The sequence below is a fragment of the Rhincodon typus genome, chromosome 32, assembly GCF_021869965.1.
Source record: "Rhincodon typus isolate 14 chromosome 32, sRhiTyp1.1, whole genome shotgun sequence".
NCBI lineage: Eukaryota > Metazoa > Chordata > Chondrichthyes > Orectolobiformes > Rhincodontidae > Rhincodon > Rhincodon typus.
In genome coordinates this window covers 18,942,552-18,961,767 of record NC_063363.1, presented here as the reverse complement: position 1 = coordinate 18,961,767, position 19,216 = coordinate 18,942,552, and the positions used below count along the sequence as shown (strand labels likewise).

The window sequence follows — 19,216 nt, the reverse complement described above, 5'->3', positions numbered from 1 at the left end:
TCACTTTTGGTAATCTGTTCCTCAAAAAGTTTAACAGCTGGGTGCCAGGGCATGTGTAACCACAATGTGTGGTCAATAGCATTGTAACATTGAACTGTGTTTAGAATTGATCTAAGTGTTCATGAGGTTTGCTAATACTTAAAACCATACAGTGATCAAGTAGAGAACCTGTATTTGGAAAGCAGAGCAATGAGATGGTATTTATAGCTTGGTGATGGCAGCATACGCTACAGGAGGTCAGGTCTTGGAATTAGAAACTCCCTTAGAAAAAAAGTTAATTACTGGGATGTTTCAAGTCCGTTGGTTCCTGTTCAGAATTAAGATACAAACTTATTGATTGCAGAGGGCAAAAAAGTTGCTTCATGAAAATGCTGGAAATACAATGCAGGGCTGGCTGACAACATCTGTGGAGAGAAAAAAGCTAACATTTTATATTTATGATATGGTTATATATTTCAAGCATTCTCTTCATATTTCCTACCATCTGTAGTGTTTTGCTTTCGTACCAAGTTTCCAATGACTTATCAAAATCATGGTAATTGTAGTCTGTATTGCAGTTGGTGGATTCTCAAGAACTAATGTTAGATATCCATTATGCTGTTGTGTACATTTTTCCAACAATATTTTAGTAGTAATGGGCTTGGAAAATTTCAGGACTCTGTTAAATATATTTGGCACAATTGTATTTCTTCTGTTCTAAGATGTAATTTTGAAAGAAGTAAGTACCTTTATGAACTTTGTTAAACATCAGTTTAATTGACTTGTATGTAGATATTTAAGTATTGCAGCATTAATATTGATGCTTTATGAACAAAAAATTCCTGTCTGCATCATGACATACTGTAATTCTAAGCTGTACATGGCCAAGTGTGACTCTGAAGATCTTATTTTGAGAAATATCAATTGTTTAAAAAGTTTGCATTGCTACATTACAAGCCATGCTGTTGAACAGCATTGTCATCCCAAAACAGTTAGCTTTATTAAAATACATGTATAGAAGTCGCTGGATTGGTTGAGATGTGTGGCATAATTAATTTGATCTTCCATGTTTAAATTTTCCTTCCCCGCCCCCCCCGCCCAACTTGGTTCTGGCAGGGCATTAAGCATGACATCATTTAAAATGAGAAAAATGCAACAATTGCTTTAAAGTCAGTGTTTCCAAGAACCTCAGCTGTTTAAATACTTCGTATTACCACAGTTTGAGACTGAATTAATAGGCTGCTGAAGCTATAATACTAGGATGTGTTTTAACAGCTGAGAATCTTGAATTTGATGAACCGTAGGGTAGCAAATATGCTGAGGCACTGCTGAATGAATTAGTATAAAACAGCAGAATTATTTTTTAGTCTGGCACTATTATTTCAAAATAGGTATGCAGAGGTTCATCTATTTCATTTCTTGACTGGAGCATCTTGCTCTCTGTTAATGTTTGAAACTTGGTCCAAACTGGAATTCTTAATTTTTGATACATTGTTATAAAACCTGTATACATGTCCCTGTGTGGTAAACCCAATATCAAGCTGTACATCTATATCAAACTGGTAGTATATAAATGCAGAAATCTGGAAATTGTTTTCTTGTAATGTCAATACACAGAATTTGAGACATTCGGTAACACAATTCCAGGGCAACGCTGATAGCAACACAGCACTCAACTTGTCTGACACAGTTGATACTTTAACATGAAAGTTTGATGGAATTTTCCTTCCCTATTGTTTGGTAAATAGGCTTCTTTCTGGCTGAGTAAAATATAAGAGATAGGCACAGTAACACCCTGCAAGTTTGAAAATTTAGCACTTTCCTTCTTGGCGGAATTGCAGTAATTACTGAATCACTTGTCAATTGAACCAAAGTGTGATACAAGTAGTATGTTCAGTTTTTTACTAAAGTAGTATTTCTATTGCTTTAGTAACATATATTGCTTCTGGGATATCAGTAGTAGTCACAAGTTTGGTACCATGCTATTATCGAAGAAAATCAATTTCTAACTGTGAAGGAAACACTATTTACTGCCTCTCCAATTTTATAAGAATGTAGACTCTAATGTTTTTCAACTAACTATTAAGTTGTATGTTCAGATTTTTAATGAAATTTGTCATTTTTCTCAACTTATTGAAGTGAGTTGAATTAAATTAGATTATTTTGTAAAAACCTGTTTATGAAAACCTGATCTGGGGTGAGGGGGATGTGGTGGTGGCCAGTGCGATTAACATAATATTTAAAACTTGATTGAATCTGAATTGTGACTAGCGTTTAAATTTGGAAATCCCACAGGGAATTTCTTCAGGCTCCGTTTTGAGAAAATATTATAAAATTCCATGACGCAACTAATCTAAATATAAATTACAGCATTGAATTTTTGATAATTCATTATTTTGAGATCTTGCAACTTTCATTTGGAATGTTCTTGCTTGTGAATTGGAACAAAGTCCTCCTGGGCACAACTGAGACCACTTTTGTGTTTGTAGGATTATCATGACTTTGTGAAATGTCAGAAACTCTAGGAAAATCGGGATAATAAATTTCAAAAGACATCTCAAAATCAAAACTGGTTATGTCTTTTACACTGGTTCTCATGATTTATGGCATCTGGACAATTTGCATTAGGATTGGATTCATTCTTTTTCTGTTGCAGTCCTTTCATTAATGTACTAAGTTTTGTACTTTTGGACAGCAAATTATTCAGATATTCTGCAGGTTCATGCCAGGATATAAGTAATATATAAGTATTTCTAATTGCAGAAACAAAATAAATAACTAATGTATGTTTACAGGGAACATGATTACAACAATAGAATCCACCTCAAATGTAACGAAAGCTGAATGATAATGAAAAGTGCTATATAATGGTAGAAGTAAAAAAAAACAAAATACACAGCAAGCTAGTTCTTGCCATTTGAAAGAAACAATTATTATTGTGATATCTTTATCAGATATATTGCAATGTTTGCTACTCTTGTTTCACTTCTAGCATTTGTATGTTTTGTTGAAACCAGGAATGTGTTTCAAGAAGTTAGTTAAACCAAAGTAGGTTTCACTTCCATTAAGTTGCTTCTGCTTGTAAAATTCTTAATTTTTTTTAAATATAAAATAATTGCCTTAAATGTTAAAGGAATAGTAGTGGCTTCTATATGTCAAATTCCAATTTTTTTCCTGTTGAAAAGCACAAGAGGAACTGTTTTTCTGAACTGTCTTAGCAAATATATTGATTTAGGTTTATAATGCATGACACTTTTACTTTGGTGGAGAACCAGTGAGAAATAGTGACAAAAACAAAATTGCTGGAAAAGCTCAGCAGGTCTGGCAACATCTGTGAAGGAAAAAGAGTTAACGTTTCGGGTCCAGTGACCCTTCCTCAGAAGTTGAGAAATAGTGACACTTTCTCATTGTATTATTCAGTTTAAGTAATATATTTCAAATTTATTTATAAGAAGAGTTGTGCAGTTCTATAACACAAGTACTGGACAAGATTATGGTTGCAGAATGTGTATGAGCTTGGCATCACTGCCACTAATTGGTAATTTAAGGGGGACGTGAAGACCCAGTAGTATTATTGCTAGACTGTTAAGCCCAAAACTTAGTTAATGTTCTGGGGACCTGGGTTTGAATCACACCAAAGCAGATTCTGAAATGTGAATTCAATAAAAACTATCTGGAATTAAGATTCTTCTGATGACCATGAAACCATTGTCAAAAACAGAAATTGCTGGAAGAGCTCAGCAGGTTTGGCAGCATTTGTGGAGAGAAATCAGAGTTAACGTTTCGGGCTGAGTGACCCTTTCTCAGAATTGAGGAACAAATGCCGCCAGACCTGCTGAGCTATTCCAGCAATTTCAATTTTTGTTGCTGATTTACAGCATCTACAGTTCTTTTGTTTTTTATGAACCCAATGTCAATTTGTTGGAAAAACCTATCTGGTTCACTAATGTCCTTCAGGGAAGGAAATCTGCCATCCTCACCTGGTCTGGCCTACATATGATTCCAGACCCACAGCAATGCGGTTGACTCTCATATGCCCTCTGAAATGACCTATCAGATTATTGAGTTGTATCAATAGCTACAAAGTCTCAAACAAAAAATGAAACTGGTTGGATCACTTAGCATCGACCTAGGCACTGGAAAAGACCAATGGCAGAAACAGCTCTGTCACCCTGCAAAGTCCTCCCTTACTGACTTCTGGAGGCTTGTGCTAAAATTGGGAGAGACTAGTCAAGCAACACTTTGACCTTGTCATACGCACGGAATCCTACCTTTACAGACAATGCCCCAGACACTCTCATTACCATCCCTGGAAATGTCAGACAGACCCACTAGAGGTGGTGGCACTAGTATAGAGTCAGGAAGGAATTGCTGTGGAAGTCCTCACCATTGACTCTGAAACCCATCAAGTCTCATGGCTTCAGATTAAACATGGACAAGGAAACCTCCTGCTGATTACCACGTATTGTCCTCCCTTGGCTGATGAATCGGTACTCCTCTGTTTTGACAATACTTGGAGAAAGCACTGAGGATGGCAAAGGCACATAATATATACTTTGGGGGATTTCAGCATTCATCGGCAGTACTACAGATCGAGCTGGTCGGGGCCTAAAGGACATAGCCGCTAGACTGGATCTGTAGCAGGTGGTGAGGGAAAAACATACTTGACCTCATCCTTATCAATCTGTCAGCTGCAGATGCATCTGTCCGTGCCAGTATTGGTAAGAGTGACCATTGCACAGTTCTTCTGGGGATGAATTCCCATCTTCTTATTGAGAATAATGTCCATCGTTAAATGGGACAAGCTTAGAACAGATCTAGCAACTCGAGTGAAGCACTGGGCCATCAACCCACAGCTTTAGAGTTGTACTCCAGCACAATCTGCAACCTCCTGGCCTGGCATAACCTCCATTATTAACCCTGTTTTCAATGATAAGTACAGGAGGAGCACCAAGCATACGTGAAAATGAGGTGTCAACCTGAGAGTTATGAGACAGGACTGCTTGCATGCCAAACAGCATTAACAGCAATTGATAACCGGAACAAAGGTGATCCTACCATTAATGGATCAGATCTAAGTGCTGCAGTCCTGCAACATCCAGGCTTGAATGATGGACAATTAAACAACGCAGTGGAGGGCGAGGCTGCACAAATATCTGCATCCTCAATGATGGAAGAGCCCAGCACATCAGTGCAAAAGATAAGACTGAAGCATTCCCAGCAATCTTCAGCCAGAAGTGCAGAGTGGTCCCAAGCATTACAGATACCAGACTCCATCCAATTTGATTGACTCCACGTGATATCAAGAAACGGTTGGAGATACTGGATGCTGCAAAGACACTGAGCCCTGACAATGTTTCGGCAATTGTACTGAAGATTTGTGGCCCCGAACTTGCTGCTCCCCTAGCCAAACTCTTCTGGTATAGTCGCAACACTGGCATCTACCTGTCAATGTGGAAAATGACCCAAGTATGTCCTGTACATAGAAAGCAGGGCAAATCCAACCGGCTAATTACTACCCCATCAGTCTACTCTTGATCATCAGTAAAGTAATGCAAGGTGTCATCAATAGTGCTATCAAGCAGCACCTATTCAGCAATGACCTATTCAGTGACACCCAGTTTGGGTTCTACCAGGGCTACTGACCTCATTTCACCCTTGGTTCAAACAAGGAAAAAAGAGGTGAGAGTGACAGCCCTTGACATCAAGGCTGCATTCAACCAAGTGTGACTTCAAGGAGCCCTTGCAAAACTGGAATCAATGGCTATCATGGGGCAAACCTTCCTGGTTGGAGTCCTACCTGGCACCCTGGGAGATGGTTGTGGTTGTTGGAGACCAGTCACTTCAGCTCCAGGGCACCTCTGCAGCAGTCTCTCAGGGCATTGTCCTAGACCCAACTATCTTCAACTGCTTCATCAATAGCTTCCCTCCATCATAAGGTCATAAGTGGAGATGTTTGCTGATGACTTACAATGTTGAGTGCCATTGGCAACTCCTTGAATACTGAGGCAGCCCATGTTCACATGCAACAAGATCTGGACAATATCCAGGCTTGGGCTGACAAGTGGCAAGTAACATTCACACCACACAAATGCCAGACTATGACTATCACCAATAAGAGACAATTTAACCACCAACCCATGACAGTCAATGATGTTACCATCTCTGAATCACTAACTATCAATGTCCTGTGGGTTATCATTAACTAGAAACTCAACTGGACCTGCCACATAAGCACAGTGGCTACAAGAGCAGGTCAGAGGCTAGGAATACTGCAATGAGTAACTCACCTCCTGACTCCTCCAAAGCCTGTCCATGATTTACAAGGTACAACTCGGGGGAGTGTGATGGAATGCTCCTCTCTTGCCTGGATGAGTGCAGCTCCAACAACACTGAAGAAGCTCGACACCATCCAGGACAAAGCAGCCTGCTTGATTGGCACTACATCCACTCCCTCCACTACTGATGCTCAGAAGCAGCAGTGTGTACGATCTACAAGAAGCAATGCCAAAATTCACCCAAGATCCTGTGGGATCGTGTTCAGTAATGACTGAAGTCGGTGAGCAGCGAAAATAACCTCTTTATTGAGCATCTGCAGTGGCACAATTCGAGGTGACGATGGAATCCAAAGTAGAGTTTTATAGTAGCCTCTGTTATACATGGATTTTACACACATTTAGAGTTTTAGCGTTTGGTGTCACATAGTTGCATCTGTCGTAAACCAGTTTGGATGACATATGTCCTGGGAAGCAGGAGATGGTTTAAGCACTTGTTGGCTGTTACTCCTGATGGGATTACAATGTCTGTCCGGTCTGAGTTTGCATAATTAAGAGGTGTTAGTCCTTTTGTCTTTCAAGTTAGTAATGTTAATAAAAATACTAGACCTACATGATCTAAATAACTGAGAAATTATACATGTGCTAAATAAAAGTATGGAGGATATTAAACTGATCTCCTGCGGTTGGGTTGTGAGAATTTGTTTACTATTGCCCGTTTCAACAGTTCTTACACATTCATTCGTGCAGTTTCACGAAAGGGCTGGTTTGATATAAGTTTCTTTAAAAAGGGTAGCAGCGCTATTTAATGTGTATTTAAAAAGTGCACGCTAGTGGAGGAAACGGATGTTCTGCAAGGGTAAAATGTGCTAAAAACGCAACTTTATGAATGAGTGAATGGAAACATGGTATAGTAAACATAAAGCGCTTGTGAGTGAGTTGGTAAAGAGAATCATAATCCAATATGTCTCAATCCTTGGACGGCACCTTCCAAACCCATGCCACTTCCGTCGAGAAAGACAAAGGCAGCAGATATATTGGAACCTCACCACCTGCAAGTTCCCCACTAAGCTACCACCATCCTGACTTGGAAATATGTCACTGTACTTTCGCTGAGTCAAAATCCTGGAATTCTCTCCCTAATAGCATTGTGGGTCAACCATAATGCAGTGGTTCAAGAAGGCAGCTCTTTACCATCTTCTCAAGGGCAAGTAGGGACGGGCACAAATGCAGGCCAGCCAGTGACGCCCACATCCTACAAATGAACAGAAAAAACCTATCTGAGCTGCTGCTCAAGAAGGCTGTTGTTCTAATCCTTGTTAAGTATAGGAAACTATAGGTCCTGTTCGGTCTTGTAGAGGAAATCCATTTCCTCGTCAACTAGAGATTATGAACATACAAATTAGGAGCGGGAATAGACCTTGACTCCTTGAGCTTGTTCTCCCGTCCAGTAAAGTCGTGGCTGATCTGATTATACCACATAACTGTCTATCCCTGACAACCTTTTGACTGCCTCGTTCATCACAAATCTGCATCAGTCTTAAAATTATTCAAAGATTCTGTACCTGGAAAGGTGGTGGAAGCAGAGTTCTCAAGGCAGTCAACCATCAGACAAATTTCTCCTCACCTCTCTCATGAATGGACAAACGCTTATTTCTAAACAATAACAGTTTATTTAGAAAAGGGCATCATTTTTGTTCCAATAAAAGGAACAAAATTTTTTTTCAGATTTTCAGAAAACAGGAAGCTGATCTCTTGAATTATTTTACCAGCTACAGTCAGATGTGAATTCCTTTCTGTAAAGCGCTGCTCCAGGCAGAATACTGTATGTAGCCGTATCACATTGAGTATCATTGTGGAACTGAAAGCTGTCATCAAAACATGAAATTTATATTTCATACTGTCAAAGTAATTTATGAATTGATCTGCTAACTCCAAAAGTTAGCCAACTTATCATTCTCTATGAACTAAATGCAGCACAATCCATTAACAAATTGTGGTAGAGTTAGTTGTACTCCAAGACAAGTAATACTTTCTTCAAAAATGGAGTCAAATGGTACTGTTGGGTATTCAAATGCAATGGCCCCCATGTAATGGCCTGCTTCTATTGGTTAGTGGTGCACTACTGTGAAGCAATTATAGTGCAGTATGAAATGCACATTTTTTTTGGTAAATACATCATAAAACACTATCTTCAAGCTGGCATTTTGGCTGTTGGTAGATGGTCATTTGTTTTGGAAAGCTGCTTTAAGCAAGAGGTGATAGTAATATCAAAACATACAATTTACAGTGAGGTAATAAGAGTCATAGAGAAATATACAACATGGAAACAGAAACAGATCCTTTGGTCCAACTCATCCATGCCGACCAGATATCCTATATAAATCTAGTCCCATTTTCCAGCATTTGGCCCATATCCCTCTAAACCCTTCCTGTTCACATACCCATCTAGATGCCTTTTAAATGTTGTAATCATACCAGCCTTCTCCACTTTCTTTAGCAGCTTATTCCATTCACTGATCACCCTCTGCATGAGAAGGTTGTCCCTTAGGTCCCTTTTATATCTTTCCCCTCTCACCTTTAAATCTATGCCCTCTAGTTTTGGACTTCCCCACCTGGGGCAAAGATCTTGCTTATTTACCTTATCCATGCCCCTCATGATTTTATAAACCTCTATTAGATCATCCCTCAGCCTTCAAAGCTTGTAATGACCTAGAACAAAAGTTCTAAATTTGGGGATTGGATATTAAATTTCAAAAGTGTAGGGGAGAAAAACCAAGTATCTAACTAGACAAAACTATGAAGTATTCCAGGTTACCAGTATACCATACATACCAATATTAATTATACAACCATACAGTTCCTGAGAAGGATCATGAATAGGACGTAAATCTCTGAACAGGGCTTTGGTAAAATGCTTAGCAAACTCCGATCTGACAGCCAAATTGAGTCTTTTTGAACATTTCAGAAGATCTGTTTTGCTAGTCCTAAATCTAATAGAGATTGTCCATAAATGTATATACAACTGCCCTGAGTTATTTTGAAAGCTTAGGTTGGCCTTGTATACGTAAGAAACTTGGTTGTGTTTTTCAGGAAGAGATCTTTTACTGTGGATCACAGCATGTAAGACAATCCTGCTTTTTTTTCTTGGTCACCAAAATGTGTGGGTAGGCATGTAAGCCAATACCTATGTTGGGGAGGATGCTTTGAAGTTCAACTGTATACCATGATCTACAGCACAGTTAAGCCAATTTTTGTTTTGGGCTATGCGTATGGTTGATATTGACTTTGTGGATTGTTCACTGAGATTTCTGACCTGTGCCTTTTCCTTTTGTTTTTCATTGAAGTTTTCTGGATGAGTTTTTTTCAACAGTAGACAATAGTTAAATGATCACTATTAAATGAGTTCTTATTCCAGATTTTATTGAATTTAAATTTCACCAGCTGACATGATCGGATATTAGCCCATGTCCCCAAAACATTAGCTTGGATCTCTGGATTACTAGTCCAGTGACCTTACAAACAAGGTTCCCTCTAAACTGCACATGTATATGCACCTCTTGAAGCAGGTGATTTTTTTGGACGGGTGGACACTCAAGAGGGGAGGGCTAATATGTTATAAAGCAAGAGAATGTGCTGTGTATCCACAAAAAAATTGTTCTATACAAAAGGAAATTTTATTTCATTGTTCACATTGCATCATTTATGAGCCACAGGTTTCTGGATTGGCATGGTGTTATTAGTATTGGATCTAGAACTATTTTAATATTCTGTTTAATAGCATGTCTTAAGCCAGTGAAAGCCAGATAAACAGCTAGTGATATAGAACAAAATATGATTATTTTGAATCAAATTAGAGATTGATAGATATTGAGCGGGGGAAAAAGGAGAAAGGAAAATTTAGAGAAGGTGTAAAACGTTAATCAGAGAATTGTTTGGGAATTCCTGAATTGGCCCTTGAGAAATGTGCATTATAGATCATAGAATCCCTACAGTGTGGAAACAGGCTCCTTGGCCCAACAAGTCCACACCGACCCTCCGAGCATCCCACCCAGACCCCATCCCCTTAATCTATACATTCCTGAACACTATGGGCAAATTTTAGCATGGCCAATCCACCTCGCCTGCACATCTTTGGACTGTGGGAGGAAACCGGAGCACCCGGAGGAAACCCACGCAGACACGGGGAGAATGTGCAAACTCCACACACAGTCGCCCAAGGGTGGAATCGAACCCGGGTCCCTGGCGCTGAGGCAGCAGTGCTAACCACTGACCCACCGTGCCGTCCCAATATGTATAAACATTCTTGGCCTGTGACTTATTGAACTAGTGGCCCTGTCCATTGTGATCTAGAACACTTGGAATGTGCATCATTCCAATCATTTCATTCGCTCCATGAAGTTTGTGTATCATGACGACTCGTATTCCCCTCATTAACCTTTTACCAAGCTGACAATTGTACCATCTGGCTGTATTGTTGATTTAATGGCGCTGATCTCTTAATTGGTCTATACTAAACCTAAAAATGGCATTAGACAGTCCTTAATGTTGAGTGTTTTGGGAACTGTAAGAACAAAGTAAATTTTCTTTCTCCTAAACATTTGGCTATTGCTTACCATCCTGGCTGATCTACCTTAGTGTAGGAAAGTGGAGTTATGTTGATATTGCTTAATTTATCCAAATGCAAAATGTCTATTGATCTTTGTGTAGGATATAATCTGTGAGCATCTAAAGAATGTCTTGATAATTCCAAAGATTCGCAATCTTCCTCAAAAGAGAGATTTCCCCATCTTGGTCCTAAATTAAATGGACCATTTCTTATCTTGAGATGTGGTCCCTAGCTCTCAACTTGCACACAGAACAGCCTTACAGCATCTTGTCTGTCAAACCCACTCGGGAGTCTGTATGTTTCAATTAGATTTTATTATTACTTTTCCTGCAGTACAGAGACCCAAAGTTCTCCCACTGTGTTTTTGGAAGATATTTACAACACTGAGTACCTAGCTTGCTTTGCACCCCGAAAGTTACCATCCAATCCAGGATGGCAAGATTGTCAGCCAATCTGGCAACTCAAAAGCAGCTTCCATTTACTAACTCCAATTTCATATTTTGCTGTTTAAAAAGCAAAGTCACCAGCCTTACCAGTTGATAGGACGTTTCTGTCATTAGAGAGAGAAAAACTGGTGTTGGTTTAACTTAAAGGACAGCACACCTATAGATAAAGTGAATTCTAGGTGTCTTTTCCCAAGGGTGGAGGTTCCATGACTAAGGGGCATATGGTGAGAGGAGAAAGATTTTAAAAAGACATGGCTTTTTTTTTATTAAACACGGTTTCATGTGCGCAATGAGCTTTCAGAGGAAGTAATGGATGCGGATACAGTTACAACATTTAAGGGACATTTTAGATAAGTACATGAATGAGAAGTGTTTGGAGGGATATGGGCCAAGCACAGGCAGGTGGGTCTAGTTTAGTTTGGCATTATGGTCAGTATGGACTGGTTGGACAGAAGGGTCTGTTTCTATGCTCTGAGTCTACCTTGGGCAAGGAGAGAGCTTGAAGGCCAATCCTTCACGGTAACCTCAGCCATAGCAGGAATTGAATCCATGCTGTTGGCATCACACTGCATCGCAAACCATTTGTCTGCTGTACGGTACTGTCAAGAGATCTCATTATTTCAGTGCAGTGCAATTTTAAAATTTTTGGAGGTAACTGTCTGATATTTGTAAAGTATTTTCATAAGTGTTCATTTCCTGTTCAGGTTATCAAATATTGGCAGGAGTGGTGACAACACGTGATCCAAACCCTGTGGCAGATGAGTTTACTGGTAAGTTACAACGATTCAGATTACTTCAGCTTGTACCTTGTTATATTTCCTACATTTTTGTGTTACTTTCTAAGTGGTGCTGCTTTGCAGATCAGTGTGCAAGTACAATTTGGAATGTGACATCTTTGTTTTAATTCAGGTCTGTCAAAATATGGTATAAAACCTATTGTTATAATTTGCTGAGACAGAGCATTTAACAACTCCTGTTATTGATTAGATTCGATTTCCCATGTCAAGGTCTTAAAACATTTTAGATATAATTTATAATTTGCATCAGGCAAGTTGCTGACTGCACAAGCTGGTTGTAAGGTTTTTATAATACGTTTTTGCATATATTGGTTTGAAGTGATGTTTTGGGATTTGGCCTTAACTATGCTTGTTTAGTTTGCATTTCTGCTAATGTGACAATTAACTGAAGACACCTGCTTGTGACGAACTGGTCTTACTGGCTTAAATGACCTGAAGTAGTTGAAATGTCTGCATCAAGCAATTTTCTTTTTTAATTACGAGGCACAATTAAAGAATTGCTTGTCAGCTTTCAAGAAATAAATAAAATGTTTGAACTTACCAGCTTGAACTGAGTATGACACTCCTCTTTAGACAAGGTTCATGTTTTTTTTAGGTTTGTTTATTAATTGACTTGATCAATTAACCTAAACTGTAGAAAAAGTATTTATGTTTTGCAAAGACATCTGATATTTTGCTCAAAACATTTGTTTCTAATTACTTTAGAATTCCAGGGGAAGTTAGGTGACTGGTTTATAATAGATGGTTTCAAAATTTTATCTGAAAGTTGTTCACACAAGAAAATGTTAGTTCTAGGGCCATTGTCATAAGAGTTAAACAGTTGTTTAGTTAACATGATTCCAGCTAGAGAGATGGAGTGGCACCTGACTCTCCACTTAAGCCATTGGAAAAAGTTAGAGTCATGGAGATTACAGCACAGAAATGGACCCTTTGGTTCAACTCGTCCATGTCGACCAGATATCCTAAATAAATCCAGTCCCATTTGCCAGCATTTGGCTCATATCCCTCTAAACCTTTCCAAATCATATGCCTCTTAAATGTTGTAATTGTACCCACCTCCACCACTTCCTCTGGCAGCTCACTCCATACACACACCACCCTGTGCGTGACAAAGTTGCCCTTAGGTCTCTTTTAAATCTTTCCCCTTCCACTTTAAACCTATGCCCTCTAGTCTTGGGCTCTCCCCACCCCGGGGAAAAGATATTGGCTATTCACCCTATCGATACTCCTCATGATTTTATATAGGTCACCCCTCAGTCTCTGATGCTCCAGGGAAAATAGCCCCAGCCTATTCAACCTCTCCCTATAGCTCAAACCTTCCGACCCTGGCAATATCCTTGTTAATCTTTTCTGAAGCCTTTCAATTTTCACAAGATCCTTCCTACAGCAGGGAGACCAGAATTGCGCACACTATTTCAGAAGTGGCGTAAACCATGTCCTGTACAGCCGCAACATGACCTCCCAACTGCCATATGCCATGCACTGACCAATAAGGGCAAACATACCAAACACCACCACCTTCACTATCCTATCTACCTGGGACTCCACTTTCAAGGAACTATGAACCTGCACTCCAAGAACTTTGTTAAGCAGCATTCCCCAGAACCTTACCATTAAGTGTATAAGTCCTGCCTTGATTTGCCTTTCCAAAATGCAGCACCTCACATTTATCTAAGTTAAACTCGATCTGCCACTCTTTGGTCCCTTGGCTCATGATCAAGAACCTGTTGTGCTCTGGGTAACCTTTGTCACTGTTCACTACACCTCCAATTTTGGTGTCATCTGTAAACTTACTAACCATACCTTCCATATTCACATCCATATCAATCGTATAAATCACAAAAACCAATGGACCCAGCTCTGATCTTTATCGCACACTGCTTCTCACAGGCCTCCAGTCTGAAAAGCACCACCACCCTCTGTTTTCTACCTTCGAGCCAGTTCTGTATCCAAAGAGCCAATTCTCCCTGTATACCATGCGATCTAATCTAGTTAACTAGTCTGCCATGAGGAACTTTGAATGCCTTACTGACCTTCATATAGATCACATCACCACTCGGCCCTCACCAATCCTCTTCACTACTTCTTCAAAAAACTCTAACTTAGTGAGACATGATTTCCCATGCACAAAGCCATGTTGACTATCCTTAATCAGTCCCTGCCTCTCCAAATATATGTAAATCCTGTCCCTCAGGATTCCCTCCAACAACTTATCCACCACTGATGTCAGGCTCACTGGTCTATAGTTCTCTGGCTTTTCCTTACCACCTATCTTAAATAGTGGCACCACGTTAGCCAACCTCCAGTCTTCTGGCACCTCACCTGTGGCTATCGATCATACACATGTAATTTGAAAGATTTCCTAATAAGGAATAAGACAATCTCAGGATCATGAATAAATGTTGCAAATTCAGTGATTGCACAGTTTTATCATGCCTTCTGTGGTGTGATTCCACTGTTCAATATTACATCATTTCACACACCGAGGAAGAAAGGCATTGACTGTACCTGCAACTTTTAAAGAATCTTGGACCTTGCAGGATGAGAAATTTCTATGTGGCCCACACTACTTGCTTGTCTTCAGTATTTATAAAATCTTGCTTAATGAACTCCACTGGATTCAAAATTCTGGTTGTTACTACCTTTCTGAAGGCTTTGTAGCTCAAAAAACCTATAACTTGCACAGTAACATCAATGACAGAAACTGGACATTTAAGGGACTGAGTGAACAAGGCATGTAACTGCATCTCCTTTACCAACCAAAATTGGAGATATTGTAAAATAAGCGCTGTAAGAACTGCGAAAGAAGTGGCAAGTAGAATGGGAAAATTCCATTTCAAATTAGGTTTGGAAAGAGAAAGAATGAGGAATAAATTGAATTGGCAGGGATGAGAGAGAAACGGAAAGTGGAACAAATGTTAAAATACAAACACCCTGTGCTCAATATCGAATTGCTGTTTGGCCACGTGTCCTGGAGGAAATATTGTTCACGTTGTTCTATAATAGAATTAGAGACATGTCTCATTGGCACAATTTGGAATATTCTCGTGTTAGAGCTCAGGTAACATTGTACAATGCAGAGGAAACTCTTGCTTGATTTGAAGTGCTCGAAGGCTACGCTGAATACACAGTGAAATGTATTCTGTTTCTGTGTGCTGAGATCTTCCTTTTGAAACCAAAAATTCACATTCAAGAAATCATATGAATTTTCTGTATTAAAATAAATCCTCAAAAAATTCTAATGCTGAAATTTTTTTTCCCCCAGCTGTATTATTATCCTGCATTACTACCCACAATCCAAGTGGCGAGCTTCGTGTTGAATGGAAGAAATTGAATGCTGGCACCGATTTAGTTTATTTTGAAAACCGGCTTAGAGGTATGGGCTGATTTTAATGTAATTTCTACCTGAATCAATTAAGATATTCCTGTATGTTCCTGACTTTTTAAAGGTCAATTACCATCCCTTGTATCTCATCATTTTATCCCTTTTTAAAATTTGACTCGCAGATTAGACAGATGAGATGAGAAGCTAAGAGAAACATGAGATCGGTTCGCACTATGGTGTCAAAAGAGATTCAACATTTCTATAATTGGTATTTTTGCCATGTGAATATATTGTGAGGAATAAGTAATATGTCCAATATGCAATTATTTAGAGTATGTATGTGAAAACTAGAATTGTGGACAGAGGATGGCAGATGTTCCAAAAAAAAATCTGAAAAAACTGTGGATTTGGCAAATGTTCAACTCTGTTCAGGGAAGGGATGAGGCAGTTTATCTTCATGGTTTAGGTATTATAATACTAGATGAAATTTTTGTACTTGATATATTGTCAAGTCCTCAATCAGTATAAACATGTAAAAATGGCTTTGAAAACTTTTCTCTAGATTATCTCTACAGATGGAGAGGGGAATATGTTACCTTAAATTTCAAAAAACTGTAGATGAAGTGCCACTTTGCTGCATTAACTTAATATTCATAATATTTATAATAGATTGCAACTGCATGTGTTGTGCATTGGTTTTGGAATGGAAAATGAGGATTGGGGAATGTTGATTATTTTTAGATTTGTGAATTGTAAATACTAGTGTGTCCGAGGGATGTTTAGGATTGCTTTTTCATGTATTGAAATGATTGGGCCAAAGGAAAATAATGACTCTCGGTTTGGTACCACAGTTTAAACTCTGGAAGAGAGATAAACATGGATATGATGTAGTTCTGCCTATGAATTTAATCAGTTTGACTAGCTGCAAAGCTCCACAACCTTATTCAAAGTGGGACCCCAACAAGAGGGTTGAAATTGAGGACTTGCGGCAATAGATGAAGATTCCTTGGCTTTGGGTAGGAAGAAAGATAGAGGTTTCCATTTGAAAGTTGTTGGAATGCTGGGGCTTTTATAAAGTTTGAGAAATGCTGCAGGTTTGGAAGGCCCAAAGAGCACTTGGTTGACTAGGTGGAAAGATGGGAGGGAGGAGGTGTGCTGTGGGGAAAGCACTCCTGCACTTTGCCCACAAGGGGTTCAAGTACAGGGTAATTTTAAAATTTAGCGTATAGTCAGTTGGCTCTTCTGACTTGTTGCTGATTCCAGGTATAGACGTTATAGTTTCATTAGCCTATATTGTCTAATCTGAGTCAGAATCCCTATCTCCAACCCAGATCAGATTTTAAAAAGTTACCTTTCTACCTTTTTTTTTGATCCCGACATCTAATGCACAATACATCCCAACTGACACAGTCTAGCAAACCACATTTGCAGTGTTGGTGTGAATCTTTCGTAGAAGCTGCATCTAATTTTTGACAGTAGCTGCTGTATTTCAGTAAGTAAAATGTTTAAAAGTCCCAAAGCAACTTGGACAAGTGACTGAGGAAAGGTAGGTATGCAAGATAAATGGATGAGCCTGTCATGTAGCAGGTGGATGGGATGGTGAGGTTGTAAGGTGATAGATGTTTGAGGGGTAAGACAGTAAGGGAGCGGGTGGGTGAGTGAGTTAGGTGATAGTGCTCAGTGGGTGATGGTGTGACAGTATGTGATTGGGGTGGGTTAGTAGTGTAATTAACCAGAAATTAGAGCAGGTTTTAATCCCTCTAAATTTCCTTGCTATCTCAAGGTAAATAAGTCAGAATTCTCCATCCCTAACTCAGAGTTGGAGACTTTTGGGCAGTGTGTTTGCCTATTGGAAGTTTAAACTCTCTGGACAATTACTGTTAGTCATTGCATCAGGACTTTCAGAGATCCTGATGCAAATCTTTCAGAGTATGTTTAATATTTCCTCCTGTCTAGAGACTGGAAAGTCTCAGCCATTTTTTTACTGATCATGTCCTGTGTGAGCTGGATTACATGGTTATTAAATTGACCCTATCATTTTCAGCACTTTGTACAAACTGCACCTCTTGCCGTTAGTTTCATTTGTAGACTAACACTGTCTCAAGTTAATTGAGATTGTTTGCAACTTTGGCTTTCCCTATTTACCTTTTGATACTATGATCCCGCATCCTTTCTATCATAAGTAACCAACTATTTCCATACCCATAAATGCTGTTGACATCACCAGACATTTCAGTGCACTGGCCAGCTTGCTGTTACATTAACATCAGATCATATTCAGATTCCTTCAAGGCCTTTCCTCTCATTTGCTGCCACCCCTTCTATCTCCCTATGTTTATTCTGCAGTCATCTGTACATTCTGACTTTAACTGTGACCTCTTGTTCATCTTGCACTGCCTTACCTTTGATGTTAATGCCTTCAGCTATGTTGGCCAGAACCTTGAGGAATTTTTTTCCCTAAATACTATTACCTTTCTCCTTGTTAGAACTTCACCCTTTGGCTAATCTTCTAGTTACCCCAGCTGATATCTCCTTTGGCTTGGAAATTATAAAGCTGTGAGGTGCCATGAAATTGTATAGTTTTGTTGAAGGGTCTTATACGAAGATGAGTTGTTTTATTTCTAAAATGTTTCCAGGAGATCTGGTTGGTCGTGCAGAGGTCCAAGGCTGGTCTATACATATACACAATGTGACTCGGAAAGATGCTGCAGTATATCGCTGTGAAGTAGTACGTAAAGAAGAGGGATATTTGGGTGACGTTTCTGTTAACCTAACAGTGCGAGGTATCTTCTTTCAAATTTTTAACCTAGTGAAGGTGCACGGTCGGGTTGTTTCTGTGTCCACGAGTGAATTTCTGATTATTGTCTCAACTCAAAAGTATCTTTAAAATGAATTGTTAATCATTGTTTATAGACTGATATGTTTTTATGCCCTTGTTATAAAAAAAAGTTGTTATTTTTCCAGATGTTTGCATTTTGAGCTGTTAATATGAATCTAACTTTTAAAAGCAAAAGCCACATTTTAAGTAAAACATTTTCTGGGTAGCCTAAATTATCTCCCATCTAATGAACCGGTTTTTTTTTTTTTTTTTTTGAGATGTTATCACTTTTTTTTCCCCTTTTGGGAGAAAAGGAGAATAATAAAATTAGAGCTGATTCCTTTAGGGATAATGTCACTGTCATACTCAGCATGGGCATGTCATATTATGAACTTAAGTCATACTTTTAAAACTCGAATGCGTAAGCTAATAAGATAGATGGCACAGACCATTTAATGTTGTTGCATGTAGACTACAGACAGATATTCCCTGGAGACTTGATACTAACTGTGGACATGAGGACATAGCTATCTGTGGAATTCATACATCTTAATGTTTTAAGGATGGGCTAATGGTGAAAACTATGGAATTTTGAGATTGCCTGCTTCCATGTTTCATAGTGGACTAAAGGGACGATCCAAACTTAACGGGTACCATTAACTTCATGTATCATGACGGCCTTATCTATCCAAATTAGAGTTGATGGCCCTCAGAAGTGTTCATCCAGCAGTAAAGTAGCTGAAACTAATTCCAGGCACTGCATTTTTATTACTGCAGGACTCTGCAGATCCATCAGTTGTCAGCCCAGACTGAGAGTCAGACTCTGAAACAAGTTGCAAATTATCAGAGATAGCAGGAACTGCAGATGCTGGAGAATTTGAGATAACAAGGTGTAGAGCTGGATGAACACAGCAGGCCAAGCAGCATCAGAGGAGCAGGAAGGCTGACATTTTGGGCCTAGGCCCTT

The 19,216-nt window shown here is 39.1% G+C and overlaps 1 protein-coding gene across 1 annotated transcript in view; it reads left to right on the top strand.

The window, feature by feature from the left end:
* LOC109921065 (junctional adhesion molecule C) overlaps positions 1–19,216 on the top strand; it is a 59,947-nt gene that overhangs the window by 30,529 nt on the left and 10,202 nt on the right. Inside the window, 3 exon segments of the mRNA XM_048615369.1 lie at positions 12,014–12,079; positions 15,372–15,482; positions 18,068–18,246. Of these exon segments, the coding sequence (XP_048471326.1) occupies positions 12,014–12,079; positions 15,372–15,482; positions 18,068–18,246 (356 nt within the window).